The 17,333-nt window shown below is 35.6% G+C and overlaps 1 protein-coding gene across 2 annotated transcripts in view; it reads right to left on the reverse strand.

Moving 5' to 3' along the window:
- Positions 1-17,333, reverse strand: part of Con (leucine rich repeat protein connectin) — a 114,380-nt gene that overhangs the window by 36,213 nt on the left and 60,834 nt on the right. For both annotated transcript variants that reach the window (XM_014239726.3, XM_036372438.2), the window contains 2 exons: positions 6,627-7,821; positions 3,258-3,474 (listed from right to left, as the gene is read on the reverse strand). In XM_014239726.3, the coding sequence (XP_014095201.2) occupies positions 3,258-3,474; positions 6,627-7,577 (1,168 nt within the window). In that variant the 5' untranslated portion in view covers positions 7,578-7,821. The remainder of the gene's footprint in view (positions 1-3,257; positions 3,475-6,626; positions 7,822-17,333) is intronic.

The following is a 17,333-nucleotide window of genomic DNA, read 5'->3' on the forward strand; positions in this document are numbered from 1 at the left end:
CAGCACGAGCTATAAAAATAAAGTTAAACGAATGTTTTCAAGCAATTTTCAGTCATTTGGAGGCAATTTGCCGCCGCTTACCCATTAGCAAATGCAATTACAGCACCCAACAGCAAATATATTTAAATATGCATACGTGTGTCTCTGAGTGTGTGCGTTTGTGTGTGAGTGAAACATGCAGTACGCTAATTTTATACACTACCAACACACACTCAATCAGTAGAGCCTTCACACACACGCACACACACAGACACAATTAACTGGCAACTGTGCGCTCTTATAAAATGCAAATGAATATGTATACCGTTACACATATGCATATGTGTATGAGTTGAAGCGATTTATTAGTGGGCATACACACATACACTCATATACATGCTCATATGTGTGTTTGTACCTCTGTCGGGCTTTTTGCATGTGTAAATAAGTTACGTAAATGGCTGCCATTAGCTTCAATTCAGTTTTGCAAAGCTTTTACAACGTCGCCGGTATCGTGGTAGACCTCATTCTCGACAACACGAAATGGGTCCACGTTGCGGCTGGTCGAACGGTCGGACGGCATTGGCAAAACCGAAGTGCCGAAACAAAGCAGAAACCATTGAACTATTTTTCAACACTAAGGTGCTAATTAAGCAGAGTGTTAAAGGTTAAAGGGAGGTGAGGCAGCGGCGTTAGCAAACACACACATACACATGCAAATCTAATTTTAGGACACTTTCCGTTTGGTGGGTTCGAGACGGGTGCGCTCGGCATGGGTGAAAAATTGAAATACTCCGACAATTAGGCAGACAATTTAGCAACTACAAACACACCCATGTGCCACACACACACACATACACAGCGCCGTGTGTGCGTAGGATCGTATGAATTCACATTTAATTTTATGAAAATTGCTTGGGGCCCATGTGTAGGCGCCAGACATGAATTTCGAAAATTACAAAACATTTAGCAAAATTAGACATATTCGTGTGAACATGTGTGTGTGAGTGTGTGTATGCGTGTTGTAGCCTACTCTGACAATTTCAGTTGATTGGAAATTTTGTGTGAAAAGTGGCAGCTGCATGCACCGTGTGCCCGGCTGCCTGTAATTTGTTGCTATTGTTTGGGTATGTAAATAAAATAAAATTTTAGGTGTTTATTATTAATTCACTTCAAATTCTCTATTAATATTCCAAACAGTCAATCAGCTACATATGCAATTATAGTCAAACAAAAGTCACTGCTGTAATATTTGCCATTTAACACCTTCGACACCTTGAACTGTGGCAAATTATAGTGGCAGCAAAGGACATTAACGAGTTAGCTGTAATGGTCTGTTTGTTTCTATGTACATATGTACATCTGGTTGCATGTGATTCACTGCCACAGTTTTCTTTTTTTTTTGCTATTGCTGGTTTTTGGTCTTTTCCCACTCACAACGGCAGCGGAATTCAACACTGGTCACTGCACCGTGACACATGAAAGCTGTTGCAAGGGGTGTGTGGCAAATGGCAGGCGGCAAATGTCAACGGAAACGCTCATTCTAGCAATGACGATTTAACATTTCCTTAATGAGTGCAATTCTCAGCGTCACGTCCAACTAGTTCACATAAACGTCGCGCGGTAAAGCGTTGATGTGTGTGTAACTATGTGAGCACATTTTTTATGACCTAATAGACACATAGGTATATACGTATAATATATAGACATACATACACATTGTTAATGGATTGTATAGCAGCATTTTTTCAACGACCCAACCGGAAGATGTAAACCTTAATAACTGTACTATGAAGAGTAATAAGAGCAATAGCTAAGATTATCAAAAAGATTATGGTTAGCATATTTCGAGGTTAAAAAGTGATTTGCTAAAATGGTAGATCTTAAGCTTAAAAATTTTGAATCAAGAAGACCTTGGAAAACGTTCGAGAATTTTTTGTAGCATGGAAATAGAAAACTCATCGATAGTATATACTCATTTCTACATTCTACAACATTCCATCGCTCCTTAGAAGAGCTTTTTGACATTTTGTAAATTTGAACTGTTCGGCTGTGAGATATTGCAGATGGTGAGGCAGTCAAAGTAATAACATTTTTTGACAGCATGACTACTAATTTAAATACTATAGCTAGCCAAGCTATTACGGTGATTTAAAAGCTCTTCGTCCATTTACATTTGTTTTGAAATGTTTTTAAATCAAACCTTAAAATTTTATTTAAGAAAGCAAAAATATTCAAAAAATATTTTTTTCCTAGTTTTTTAAAAGCTTTCCAAGCTCTTTAAATAGTAATGAGACCTTAAAATTATATTTAGGAAGCAAGTAATAATTTAAATATATATTTTGTTAAGGCTTTTAAAGCTTTTTAATAGTAACTAAACCTTAAAAACATATTTAAAAAGTCAAAAATAATCAAAAAAACTTTTTAATAGTAATTGAACCTTACAAATCTATTTAAGAAGCCAAAACTATTTAAAAAATTTTATTTTCAAAGCTTTCTAAAAGCTTCCAAACCTCTTTTAATATTAAATATACCTTGAGCCAAAGCTAAATATATTTAAAAAATTTTCGAAAATTGATATTTATAATAAATTTATTTTGTTAGTCTAAACTTTTAACGACGAGAAATTAGTCCCTAGTGACCCAAGCAAAGTTAATAGCTATACATATACTTCTTCAGCTGACTGATTTCTATAAAAAAAAACGTTAGATTTGTTGATTTTAATTTAAAAATAGTGCATTTACACACACAACCGCACTCTCGCTTACTCATCTATTCTCTCAGTGACTACAGAAACATTACCGCTGCTTTTGCATGCAAAACACGTAGGACAGTTGGATGAAAAGAAATTTACAAATAGCCGACATTCAAGCGTCTGTCATCACGAACACGTACAGTTCGCGTGGAGCGAGCGCCTAGCAGCCGACAAGTGAGTGTAATTAGCAAAGAACAACGAATATAACTACCCACACGCCCACATGACTCAGACATATCGACAAATTTACAAATGACACGTCAGCAGTTCGCTATATAAACACATATGCACACTTATAACTATATGGGTATATATGTATATGGTATATACGCTTATTATAATGCAAATATTTGCGCATGTTGGCTTTAGTAACTGACTGTGCGATAATTTAATAAGAGAACTTGCAGATTGTTTGACCAAGAAGCAATGTGGGCCGTCTGCTAGTTGACTTAAGGCATATTTATATTAGTCGCTGCATGTCAAATATTAAACATTGCCGTAACTTTTGTTGCGCTAAACTTACCTGACAGCAGCAGTTCACTTGTACTGTTGACCAAATTATCCATAATTGGCTGGAATGTATAAAATGTCAAAGTCTCCAACTCGTTGCTTTGCACATTGATGTTGAGGAGCGCGGGTGTGCCACGCAGTAGTCCGTTATCGAGTTTCTTTAGCTTGTTATTGCGAAGATTCAGCGTTTTTAGCGTATTCAAGCCATCGAGAGCACGTTCCGAAATGCGCTGTAATTAAGGTAAATAAAGGGATTTAATAGACATTTCTTTACACAAGAGTTTGTGCATATGCTACTAGATTAAAATAGACTAATATTAGTACAGTAGGAACTTTAAGGTGGGATAGCTAAAAAAACAATGTCACATTTTTAAAGTAGTAGTAATATATAATTTGAGTGAAAAATCAATTACCTGACAAATGGATATGAGGAAGGAAAATGTATACTTATTAATATTTTAAGTTTATATAAATTTAAATAACCTTTTTCTTCTAGAAAAATAAAGTAGTATATATAAATGTAAAAATTGTAAATTTTCAATGCCAACACAATTCAACAACTATTATCCTCTACCTTATTACTCGCCGAAACTAGCTCTTCCATAATTGTTTTCAATATAAAATCAATATTATTCGCTTCTTCACACCCATTATTACTAAAGAAACAAAATCGTGTATCAAATGTAGTCAACTATTAGGCGCATAATTTGTGTTAGTGAAGACACATACCTTGAGTACAGTTTCCAACCACATTAGTTAATAATTATACACAAAATGAGTTTTAAAAGATATGATAACAATTTTTGGTGATTTCATATTTCAAAATATATAATATATATATTGCAGCTAGTATTATTTTTTCCTATAAAAGCTATTCTTCAATAATTCATATTATTTTAAGTTTAAAACTGATTACCGTAATTATTTGAGAGCTTTCTTAAAATTTTTTTTTAAAGTAATTTGTGTACTTCTTCAACAGTAAAAAGCATATAGTTTTAATTAAATTTAACTACCACTCAAAATGGACTCAGCTTTCATAAAATAATTTTCGAAAGAAATTAAAATCACAGCTCTGCGTTTATGAAACTTAATTAATAAAGCGTAAAAACTAATATTTTTCGGCAATAAAAAGTTAAAGGCACTCCTCTTATTGCATATACAACAACACAAATGTGTGTATTAGTGGCTTAACACATATATGTATGTGTGTGTGAGTATATTGCTGTCCTTGAGTTCATGTGGCTGCCTAAACGGTTAGGTTGGCATGAAATTACCACTCACTTCAGCGCCATTTACGAGCCTTGGCGCACACAAAGTGCACGTCTGCCAGTCATTAAATTATTTAATTGCTGGCCAAAAGTGTAAATTTTCGCCTTTTATTTCTGCTTTAATTCTAGCCAAACAAAGCTATTAAGTAACTTAATCACTCACTCACTCGCGCTCACTCAGCTACTCAGTATACCCATAGCGGCCATTTTAGCATTCTATTCAAGTCTCTTTCAGCCGTTAAGGCATTTTTAATGTGAACTAATTATTTCCTGATTAACTCTGGACATGAACTGACTCATCTATTCTTACCGGACATAGCCGTTAAAGTGTGCAAGTAACGGAATGTTTGCGCAAAAAGTGATGTTCGCCGGTCTTTATTACCTGTCAGGTGGCATGTCTAACCCATATTAGCGGGCACATTTCTTCACTGAATCTACATTATGTATATGTTTGTATTATATATGCAGGCTTTGCTTATTTATATATGCAGGCTTGTTACTCTTGGAGGCGGTTATAATGCTGAAAAGGGTTCTATATGTTTCTTAAGTCAAAAAATTACTTTATATCTATGTTGAGCGTGATCTGAAATCGAGCGAATAGTATCTTTAGTACGTGCACTAACTGCTCTCTATAATACAGGTGCAGAAGTGGTTTATAATGTTATAATTAATTTTCTTAAGTACTATTTGCATAACTTGTATTCAATTCTCTTATTAAAAAAAATTCTATATTTATACGCTATTATTTCTATTCTTAGTAAGCTATAATAATTTTATAAATATTATATAAATTTATTTTCCTACAATACTAAACGAGTATTAACCAGATGTGCAATTTAGTTGAAACAAAATCCGCCAGACAGACACCCTTGCAAAGTCTGGGTGCAACAGTGCGTATAAGCAACAAGAATTTGTACTTGACAAACGTTTTTCGCTTGTGTGCAAGTGTGTGTGCGCACTTATGCCGCCACTTGACGTGCTTGATCCACTACTCTGCTTTGAAGTGTTAGAAAGCTGCTGACACATATTTATGAGCGACGCTTTTAGTCGTGGTTGAGTTTTCAATTTGTATATATTTGCGTGCATACATACTTATTTATAGTAGGTATATATTTATGTATGGTGTGTTGGATATATGTATGTACGTGTGAGTGATTGCATATTTAAGATGAAATGTTTAGTGTTTTATCTTGATATAAATGTTTCATATTATAGATAAGACGCAATTAAATCAACTCCTAAGTCTCGAACCAATAAATAACCCCTAGGTGATGACCCCAAAATTCGCAGCAATACGGAGAATCTCTAAGCTGAAGAACTCAAACTAGTCCTTCTAATTAAACTACTCTAAACTATAGCACCACTAAATGGCTGAATAATCCTCAAAAGAAGTTTTTAAACCTAATGATTTTGATAACAAGAGGGGGACTATGTGTACCTAATAAATTTCTGAAATCATAAAGCTTCAACTTTTGAGGTTTTATAGTTAGATGAGTTTGTAGAAGTCTTTCAATTATTCTTTGATAATTATTTATTTTTAAGAGCTTTCAAAGCTTTTGCGAAAGCTTTTAATACATCTTAAGCTAAAATTTACAAGAGCTTCCAAAATATAAGTGTCAACTATCGCAATCTAGTGTACATCTATTGTACTTAGTCTGACTTGGACAGATATCTAGAATCTACGAAGGACAACGATTTCCCGTGTCAGCAAAAGCGATAATAATGCCTTAAAAATTGAGTTAACTCAATCGTGCTGGACAAAAAGTTTCACAAATTGGTTCTAATGACAATTGGTACTATACAATTTTTTATTATGCATGCCACTGAAAAATATTACAGAAGCGACTGATTACTAATTTTGAAGTCAAAACCCGATTTTCGTTCGGTTCATTATATTTAAAAAGGCATTTCAGGCAGGCACGACTAATTTAGCAGAAATAATTATAAACAGTAAATGTAGCATGAGCGCTTACTCAATTAAAAACAATTATACCGTTAAAGTCGAGGTGCATTAGAATTATGAGTTTTTGTCAATTGGACGCATATAGGTGTAAATATTAGGGATATACCTACGATCTATTACCTTATTCATACAGCATATTAAAACAACTTACCTCAATCTTGTTGTCGTCCAACTTCAATTCCGACAAGATCCACAACTCAGCAAACACAGTATCGCCGATGAAATTAATATTATTATTCGACAGTTTGAGTACATTCAAATTACCCAGACCTTTGAAGATGTCGCTGGTCAACACCGATATCTGATTATGCGCCAAATTCAAATATACCAAATGTGGCATCTCCACAAAGAGGCTGTCATGCAAATTTGTTATATTGTTGTTGTTTAAGAGAAGTTTCTCGCATTGTGGTAGATTATGAAAAGCGTGGCGATCGATCTCAAATATCTGATTATGCTCCAAATTCAACTCACGTAAGCGTATGTGATTAGCGAATGCGTCCTGAGCCAAGGCCGCTATGTGATTATTGGTCAAGATAATACGCTCCAAATATGGTAGATTAGCAAAAGCATTACTCTTCACCACATCCACTTGTGAGTACTCAATAATAATGCTGGTCAAATTCTTTAACGATTCAAACACTAGCGTTGGTATATAGTCCAGGCGACCATGATTTTGTATGACAAATTTCAATTCACGCAAACGCTTTTGCTGAAAGAAACGCGTCCAGGTTGTATCGTTCTGTGGCAAGATATCGGAGAATACCCAGCACTCCGCCTTCAACACCGGCACGTGATTCTCGTCCGGTGTGCAGTAGCACATGAGCTTCATATCGCGACGACGCACACAAAAGCCGGTCGTATCCATGGGACCCGTATACGAGCTGGTGGCCGAGGAAGATATACTCGCATAATTGCTGTTCACGCTGCCGCTGCTAGCGTAGTAGGTGGACGAGGCGGAGGTGGAAGAGGCGGCTGAGAGGCGATCGCTGCGACGACGTCCTTCTTTGTCGCGCGAACGGGACGCTGCGGGCGCAATGAGGCAGGCAAAGCAGACGAGCGTGATGGCGAGCAGTATGAGCCGCTGACAGTTAGACGGCCACATTTTGGTGGTGTTGTGGGGTTTGGTAGTGTTTTTGTTATAAGAATGTGTAGATTTTTTGTCGAAAGTGTGGAGAGCTTTTGTTTGGTATAAGGTTTAGCTTAAGTTATGCTTTTGTGGGAAGTTAGGTGGGTCGGTTGTTCAAATTATTGATTGTATCTTCTTCTCTTTATTCTTTCTTATTCGTCTGTTGTAGTATAAATACGTTCAACAATTGCACAAAATCGTTTAAGCTCTAGTTGTTAATCTGTAAGACGAACAAAAGGAATGAAATATGATTAATTTTTAGGGTTATAGGTGTGGTTAAATTAGCGTTTATAGATATTTTGTTCGAAATAATGACATATTTATGGCTGAAGTAGTTATTTTTATTTCAGCCGGAGTCATTTTGGTTACTAAAATGAAATGTGTCAAGAAAAAATTGTTGTTAAAAAAAATAGAACAATTTACTAAAATAAATAGCAAGAAACTCGCACAAAATGCATAAAATTTGATGCAGTGGCAACCACTGATTGTTAATAATACCCTTTATTACCGTTATAACTATAATATATAAATATATAAGTACACTTTGATGTTCAACAAGATATCAACCATAACTTTCAGCACATAGCACTTGACTTACGTTCGTAACTAGACACAGCCAGTGTCAACTAGACGCGCTACTCTGCCCTCCATTCACACCAACATGAGGTATGAACATCGTCCTATCAACTGACTGCTTTTCAACACCGCTTGTCTCCAATAAAGCTAGCAATTTTATTTGAAAAGCTTGCAATTGTATTTATTTGCAACATAACTTTTATTTATTTTACGTCGTCTGGTCACTATGTATGTGTGGGTTGCATTGCATTGCTGCAGCCGGCGATAATAATACAACAACACAATCGCTGATTTCGCTTTGCTGCCCTAACTACAGTAACATTTTGCTGCCATTACGTTCATTGGGTTGCCTCCTGCTCTTCACCCACTCCGTGACCTTTTGCACTTAACTTTGTTTGCTTTGTGCTCGGCATTTGTGTCCTTTTTTAAATTGCTTAAAATTGTTTCCTTTTTCATAGATTTATGACACCCATAAATTATAACAACAGCACGAATAACAGTGCAACAATAATGGCATTATGAGAAATAAAAAAAAAAAAAACGAATTAGAGAAAAACGAAAAACTCGTTGGGAGAAAGAAATTTATTGTTCCCAGTACTGAGTAGTTTGAAAAACAAAATATTATATAATGAGTTTAAAAAATAAGTTTTGTGTGAATATATTTTTGTTGATTTTTAATTGAAAAATATTTTTTAATAACAAGTGCGCTTCTATTTATCTACTACTTCATCTGATTTATGAAATATTTATTCAAGTTTCAAAAAAGTATTGTATACACTTCTGATCATACCAAATATAATTGAATATTGAAATATTTATGCCCCTTCAAAATTAGACAGACATTAGTAGGGGAGGACTATACTGCTTTTTCTCTACCGGCGGGTCCAAGATGAACTGCGGAGTAGAAATGGGTGAACGAGTCAATTCCAATGATCTTTACATCTCTCTCTCTATGCGTCGACCAAACTCAGCCAGCATATTCCAAGCGGAAGTACCAGGTAGAGGAGAGGCTTTCTTTATTGAATAGTTACGGAAAAATACAAAAAGCAACCATATACACGGATAACCAGGCTAGTATTTTTGGCCACATCGACGTCACAGATTATTTCCAACGTAACCAAATATAACTTAACGAGGCATAAATGCCCCAAGTATGATAAGAACAGGACTAAGGACTCATCAAATAGGTCAAAGAAAAGTATATAAGAACTTACAAGGTGTACTCAAAGGAAAAGGTGAAATTTGATTTTTCGCGGGCTGTGTACATTCGGTTATCCATAAAAATTGTTCTTGAGAATCATCGAATCACTATCAGGGAAGTTGCAGAGGATGTTGGCATATCAGTCGGCTCATGCCACTCAATTGTCTCGAATGTTTTGTGCATGAAACGTGTGGCAGCGAAGTTTGTTCCGAAACTACTGGATTTTGAGCAAAAGCAATATCGCATTAGTATCGCTCTGGATTTGAAAATTGAAGAAACCAATGAAAGGAAAGCGTTTTGCCAAAATTGATGAGATCAAGTCAGAATCGAAAAAAGAGCTGATGGCCATAATGAAAAGTGCTTTTCTGTGAGGATTGGAAAAAGCGTTGGCACACTAGTATTATATCCAAGGGGAACCCCTTTGAAGGGGGCAAAATAGATATTGTTAAATAAATAAGTACTTTTCGAAAAAATTCAAAGTTCACCGTTTCCTTTGAACATACCTCGTACAGCGACTATAACGAGGCACTGACCTTTTAGAAAGCATGCAATAATAATGGGTCCACCTTATAAAAATATTTGCCGCAACTGCAAGCCAGAAGGGAATAAGGAAACTATTTTCCATATTCTATGTGAATGTCCAGCTCTATCACAAACCTGACACAAAATAAATGGAAACCATCAGGCCCCAAACCTTTAATGGCGGTTTACAGAAAGCATAACAGATATAAGTAGTTTCATTGAGAGCACCAATGGCGCGTCCAGCGATAATTGCGCCCAAGGTGGCTACACTTTTACATACCTATCTACCAGGTGTACGTATATAAATAGTGAAACTGTATTCTGGAAACCTATTTATTCCATATATACAATTAATGAATTCGATCATATCTTTGTGCTGTCTTTTGAGGTTTAGGATCAAACTTGTTTAAAATCTTCATCCAAAATTTGTTTCTGTTTTTTGTCTATTTTCTATTTTGTTTTGTATGAGTTCAGATAGACCCTTTTAATAGAAAATCAAATTTATAGCTTCTTTAAAGACAGATTGAAACGAACCCCTTCTAAGACCTCTTAGGGAATCTCCTCTCTTCCTACTGAATAGGAAGATGTTTGGTACATAGGTATGTAGTAACATATAACACTTAAGAAAATTCTTATAAATTGGTACGACAAGCTGAAAGGGGTAGCCAATGAGCAAGATTGGAATTAATTTTTAAATAATTTCACCATATATGTTATATCTCCTTTAGTTACATTATGACTTCCAGTTTTTAAAGTCTGTTATATAATATTCTACCAGCATGACGTTTCATTAGACTTACACTGCATACAAGTTTTGAAGAAAATATAATATTTTAGGAATAGGTTAATATAACATTAGTAAAGTTTAAATATACTAATTATTTGTTTAAACTTTAAGAATATCTAATTATCTCTATCGAAGATAAATCGAATCGATTGTTTCATTACTATTTACTTCACAGATCTAGCACTTGTTGTATATAAAACAAAGAATATACTTGCATGATATATCTGTGAAACATATATAAATTTTAATATGTATACATACAAACATATCCGGTACTAAAATCATCACAGCACACTATGAAATATTTTCAATTCTGCATACTTCAAAAGAATTCAAGCAAAGCTCGAAAAACAAAAGCTTCACCCAAAGATACACAATGCAAATATGACAACGAAAGCCCACAATAATCTCTTATGCCTGTACTATGTCTGTTTGTATGTGAAAGGAGCAGATAAATAAAATATTAAAGTCAGACAGCAACGTGACAAAAGGATATTGGAATGGAGCAGATTATTTATGCATGTGAGTATGAGACATATGAATTTACCGTTTTGTACCATGGTTGGTTGCACTAACTATGGTTATTAGATAGCTGATCTTATGTTTCTTCATGCAATCTTTTACAGGAACAAAGTTCTTATAAACATTTAAGTTGAAGAATTTGTATACAGATTGCGAAAATACTCCTCTTTGAACAAAAACTGGTCCAGAAATTATCATTGAAGTCTAAACCCACACTTTTAATGAAAAATCTTTAATTAAAGGGGTCGTTTGAGTATTTACATTTATACATATATATCTTGAATCGAAGCATTTAAGATTCTGCATAGATATGTATGTGTGTCTGTAGAATAATATCTATAACAGCATGAGACAAAATTCTCTAACACACAGGCATTCCAACTTTATGAGCAAAGCAGCGCAAAACTACAGACTACAACACACACATTTGCTTGCAGCTTTATATGAGTAGACAACTATTCAAGTATATATATATATATGTATATATACATACATACTTATTTGCATATATGTATCTGTATAGCAAGTTTCCTCCATCTTCAGCATTGTCTTCCACATACGTTTGCATGTCCATACGTGTGAGCGGTATGTGGGTGCGTTTGTTGTGCTCAGCATGACTTAGGAAACTGCAGCGAAAAGCAATTTGTCTTTCTTCAATGATTTCGATTAAACTTTTGCACAACATAATGCCACACAATACAAAGTAAATATGCAGCTACATAGCTTAGTAAATAAATGCTGCTGGGACGAGTTGCAATGCCGCACGAGTGACATACCTTACTGTCGTCAAAAAATTTTGCATAAACCCATGTATGTATATATGTATGTGTGTTGACGTTTTATGCTACACATTGACAATACTTACAAACTGTGCTCATAAACATTGGAAAGTGCTGAAAGAGTAACATACTTTCGTTTATGGTTGCAAAGTCAAAAGTCTAGCAGAATACATATGGAGAGATGAGTAATTGACGGGAATTTACTTTCTAGTACATACGAGGTGTGTTCAAAGGAATTGGTGAACTTTGAATTTTTTCAAAAAGTAATTATTTTCGTCGATATCTATTTTGTCCCCTTCAAAGTAGTTCCCCTCGAATTTAATGCACCTGTGCCAACGTTTTTTCCAATCGTCAAAGTACTTCTGAAATGAGCTTTTCGGTACGGCCATCAGCTGTTTCTTTCAAAACGTTTTCTTTTCATTGGTTTTTTTAATTTTGGGAATAGGCAAAATTCGCAAGAAGCCAAGTCTGTTGAATACGGTGGTTAAGGCATGATAATGGGTGCATTTGGCAATTTCGGAATAGACTTCGCTGCCACACCTTTCATGTTCAAAATATTCTAGAAAATTTAATGGCATGAGCCGATTGAAATGCCGACATCCTCTGCCACTTCCCTAATAGTGAACCGACGATTTTCAAGATGTTTTCTTCGCTTGTTGACGTTGTCGCACCTCCAGGCTGCTCATAGTCATCAACATCTTCTCGGCCTTTTATAATGAGTTTTTATCAGTTATAAACGCTTTGTTAAGACATACTGGACTAAACGAATGCCACAGTCCACATTTCGTGTGTCTTGCAGCACTTTTTTTCTATTTTTAACGTAACATATATTCTTTAATCCATTTCTTTCAAAGGTCAAAAATCGAAGAGCACACAAAAACGTGACTAACCTCTTCTGTTGTCAAAAACCAACTATCGAACGTGGCTCCTAATGCAAGCACATGATAAGCATATGTGTGCGATTATAACAGAAACCAAATATCGATAATCGAATGTACTCAGCGAGTGAAAAACCAAAATTCACCTTTTCCTTTAAACACACCTCGTATATGTTTATATCACAAATATACTTGTATTTATATTGGTTGTAACATGTGCTTGGCACAGCCAGTGTGTTGTCGGAACGTGGGTTGCTGCTTTGGAAATCAATGCAACACCCTTTTGATTTTAACAATTTTTATGAAGTCCTATATAGTCATTGTTTCTCGTGAGAGTTTATTGCTTCCAAATAGTTTTGCTTTTGTATTCATTCACCTAGAAACAATATGCGATTGAATACAAAACCTAGACGACTTGTTTTATTAAAACATACAAGTATATTGTATATAAACAAAAAAGAGAAGACAAGGAAATTTTAATTTCAAAACAAATGATTTTAGAATTAGTTTTATGGTCTATCATGTAGTTTTCATTACATGAAAACATCTAGGAAATGAAATTATTAGGTGAAATAACGTTCTAGGCAGTCCAAACTGTTCTGTGCTAGCACTTTTCACAGTCACGCTATTAACCAGGCATCGCTTTCAAGAAAGTGTGGAATTAAAAACAAAACTTATATTTTAAGCTAAACAGTAAAAGTTGTGAAGAAAAAAATTAAATTTTTTGAGTTACACGCGATCTCCGACGGATGAAACTTTAAAATTTGAAATTCTAGAATATTTTGTCCGTACAGTGCTACCAACGGTGAAAAAAATCAAAAATTTATTAAATAACGGCCTTCAAAAGTAGTTAAGTTCTACCAAGATTTTAATAATTTTTGACCTGCCAAATCGGATCAAAGAACTGGTATATCATTATATGGAAAACTATATACAGAACAAGAGCAATCTGATAGTTATCGGATAATTACACTCCGCGTAATCACTCAAGCAAATTTGAAAAACTTATATTTACATCTAAATAAAAAAGCTCGTGTCAAAAGAGAATTTGCTTTATGAGTTTCCAAAATTGAGTTTTATTATATCTCGTTTTCATTGAAAAAGGCTAAGTAATGCTGCTCATAATCATAATTTTTTTCTTCAGTGTATTAATTTAAAGTTAAATTAACACTAAATTACAAGTTTTCTGAGAATATTTCTTGAGCGCCTTTGGTGCCTTCATTGAGTTATCTACATCTAACTACTATTTCTAGAATTTGTTTTTGGTTTAATTTCCACAGTTTGTACTTAAGCACACTTATTTTAATAAACTTGCACGCTCTCCTATTTTACTTACCTCCTACACTTTTCTACCGTGTCATGTATGTTAAAAAAAAAATCATTAAGCTTTAAAATTGATGATTGATGATTTTCCTTCCTAAGCTTTAAGCTCAAATGTCTTAATATATTGTGTGTACGTTGCACACACAAGCGAAAAGACCATGTGCTTGATGCGCCCGAAAACAAACAGCAAACATATTTGCGCTTGAGCTTGAAACGTTTAACATTCAATCACGGTCTTTACCAAGGATAAACGCAAAATTGTTGATTGCTTTGATTTCATTTATTGAAACTTCAAGGGAAATTGCTTTATTTATAAAATCGACTTCCGATATGAAGGCCTAATACCAAGGAACTACAACGAAAATCTTCTAAAGAGCAAAACCGGCATTACAAATTGCCTAAGCACATGAGCAAAACCTTTCTAAATACACAGGCATACTCAAATTTGTATAGATTAGTGTAAGCGCTTGTGTATGTGTATGTGTGAGCGTGTATGAGTAACCCGGAGCACCCGAAACATATGCAAGCATACCCGAAACATTTTGCTGACAGGCACGCATATCCTGTTGACCCATAAATATTTAGTGTGTACATATGTGCACGGAGTGAATATGTGTGTGTGTATGTGTGCGTTGGCTTCTGCTTGAGTTTGGCACACTGTGGCGTATGAGTAATCTGTATGGAAATTGTTTTCAATTTTTGCCATTTGACAAATGGTGACACTTCCGCTGTGGCAAACCTTAAAGTGCGAACAGAGACAGCCCGACGGACGGACTGACTTGCTGCCTGACTGGCTGACTAACGGACTAATAGTAGATAGTAGACAGTGAGCCGAAATAGATGAAGGGATAGACATAACCGGCAGATGAACGAATAGCGCACACACACACACTCACTGCCACGCACACAAACTGATTTCCCAAACACTCTATACGCATGTATGTGTGCATGTGCGTGTGGGTTAAACGTATGCGCTAGCCTGAAATGTTGTCAGGCGGACGGATTTCGCCAACAGTTACTGTCAGCAGTCAAAACAACCAACCCAACAAAAAATGTAATAAAATAGATGACAAAACGCCACAACAACAACAACATGTCAGCAATATCAACCACAGCGTACAGTGGCAGCAGCTGTATGTAGCCGCCACTGTAGTTGCAACATCGCAGCTGTTGCTGTCGCTTGCTGCCGACGTTGTTGTTGTTGTTGGTGAAGCTTTTGACACATCAAAGCTGTGCGCAAACAGCACAGTTCATCATCTTTCCATCGCAACTGTTGTGCTGTAGCGCTTGTTGTTGTTGTACGTACTCATGTGGTATGCCGAACACATGTAGCTGTGCTTGTATGGGTGCGCATGTGTGCGTTGCCGCCGCCGCTGATGAGTGTGCGATGACGATGATGATGTCGTTGATGGCTGGTCGGGATCTATGGTTGAGCTGCGCATGAAATAAAGCCAAGTGTGCATCATCATCAATCATTATGACACAGGCAGTCGGAGGAGCGGCGCACGCATACAAATTTACGCACATTTACTGCTTTTTCGCTTGATTTTATAACGTTCTTTTTTTTTCGTTTTTCTGTTTGTTGTTTTTGTAATTTATGAATATTGCACGCGCTTTGCGTTAGTCTGACAGCAGAACTTAGCCGCCATGGGATTTATTTTGTCACGGCGACTATGCACAGTGCGACAGTTAGCTGAGCTGTACGCACCCGCCAGGCACCGACGGTAAGACGTCATAGCTTATGAGGCACCAGGCAGACTGACAGTCGTGACAGTTAGTTATGGCAGGCGATTTGTAATAAATCGCTGAGCTGTCATGCAATTCAATTCATTTCAATTCAACTGCTTCAACGGACTTTTGTACAAAAAACTGAGAGCGAGCGAAAAAATTACAATAATAAGTTACAACAAAAATAAACTATGTTTATATGACATTGAGTTCATTGCCTTGTTTATCAATTATTATTGCAGAAATATGAATGTATCAAGCCAACTTCATATACACAACGAGAAGGTTGTGGCATTTGACATGAATCCTCATTTGTCAGCATGTATGATCACGTGGATGAGTATGCTCGTATATTTAGTTTAATACTTATTAAATAAGTTCTTGTTGTTTGAAACTAATTTACGGTTTCGCTTGCTCTAAAAGGAAATCATCTCATGTGCACCGAAGCTATAATACCCGCACAAGTACCAAATGTTCCATACAAGACCTTTTACTTGATCTGAACAATTTCTTCGGAGCATGCACCGTTCTCTTAACCTCTCCACCTCTGATTTATGTAAAACAGGACTCATTGTTTGAATAAAATAATGTTTTCTTCAAAGGTATATCTTCATCCACTTATGAATTTTAATTCAATATTTTTAACTCTTTAACAGCATCAAAAGGTAATAAAAGCCTATGATGCAATCGTAGTGACCGAGTCCGTGTATTGGGACTTGTGATAATGCTCTAGTTAAATTAAAGTCAACAGAAATTTTTTCTATTATTGACCATCACTTCTCAGGTAAGTTAAAACTTTAAATAGCTTTTCTAAAATTAGAAAGTTTTTCGTAAATCAGCCATTAGGAGGTGGGAATGTTAGCTGAAACGACATTGAAAGCTCCTTGGCCACTTAAGGCGTTTAACTGTCTTTACTTTAAAACGTTCACAGGATCATACATTTTAACTATTCAGAACTGTCAAAAATAATCAGACAATAATTCACATATATTCAATCAATATTTTGTAATTTAAAAACTTCTTTATCAACAGGAGATCAACGAATAGTGATTTATAACTGGCACAAATCTCTATGTGGCGAAAGTGGAAGAAATTCAATTCAAAGTATTTGTTTATTGGAGTTCTTAGTTGAAAAGTTATTTCTTGCTTATAGCAAATATGAAAATAAACTAAATCAAATGTGTATGTGCGTAATCGTGTGCCTGTGGCAACAGCATATAATTCGATATCTCGCACAGAACTCAGGTAAATCACTACCCCACCAAGTGCTGCCAACCTACGCGCCAGCCTGGCAGCACACACAAACATACATGCTCACGAGCGATGGTGACTGCCTCGGTGGCATCAGCTGCGGCACACTTTCAGATAAGCGAATTCATATGTATGTATATACATATATATATTTGTAAGTGTGTT

This window comes from Bactrocera oleae, chromosome 6 (genome assembly GCF_042242935.1).
Source record: "Bactrocera oleae isolate idBacOlea1 chromosome 6, idBacOlea1, whole genome shotgun sequence".
NCBI lineage: Eukaryota > Metazoa > Arthropoda > Insecta > Diptera > Tephritidae > Bactrocera > Bactrocera oleae.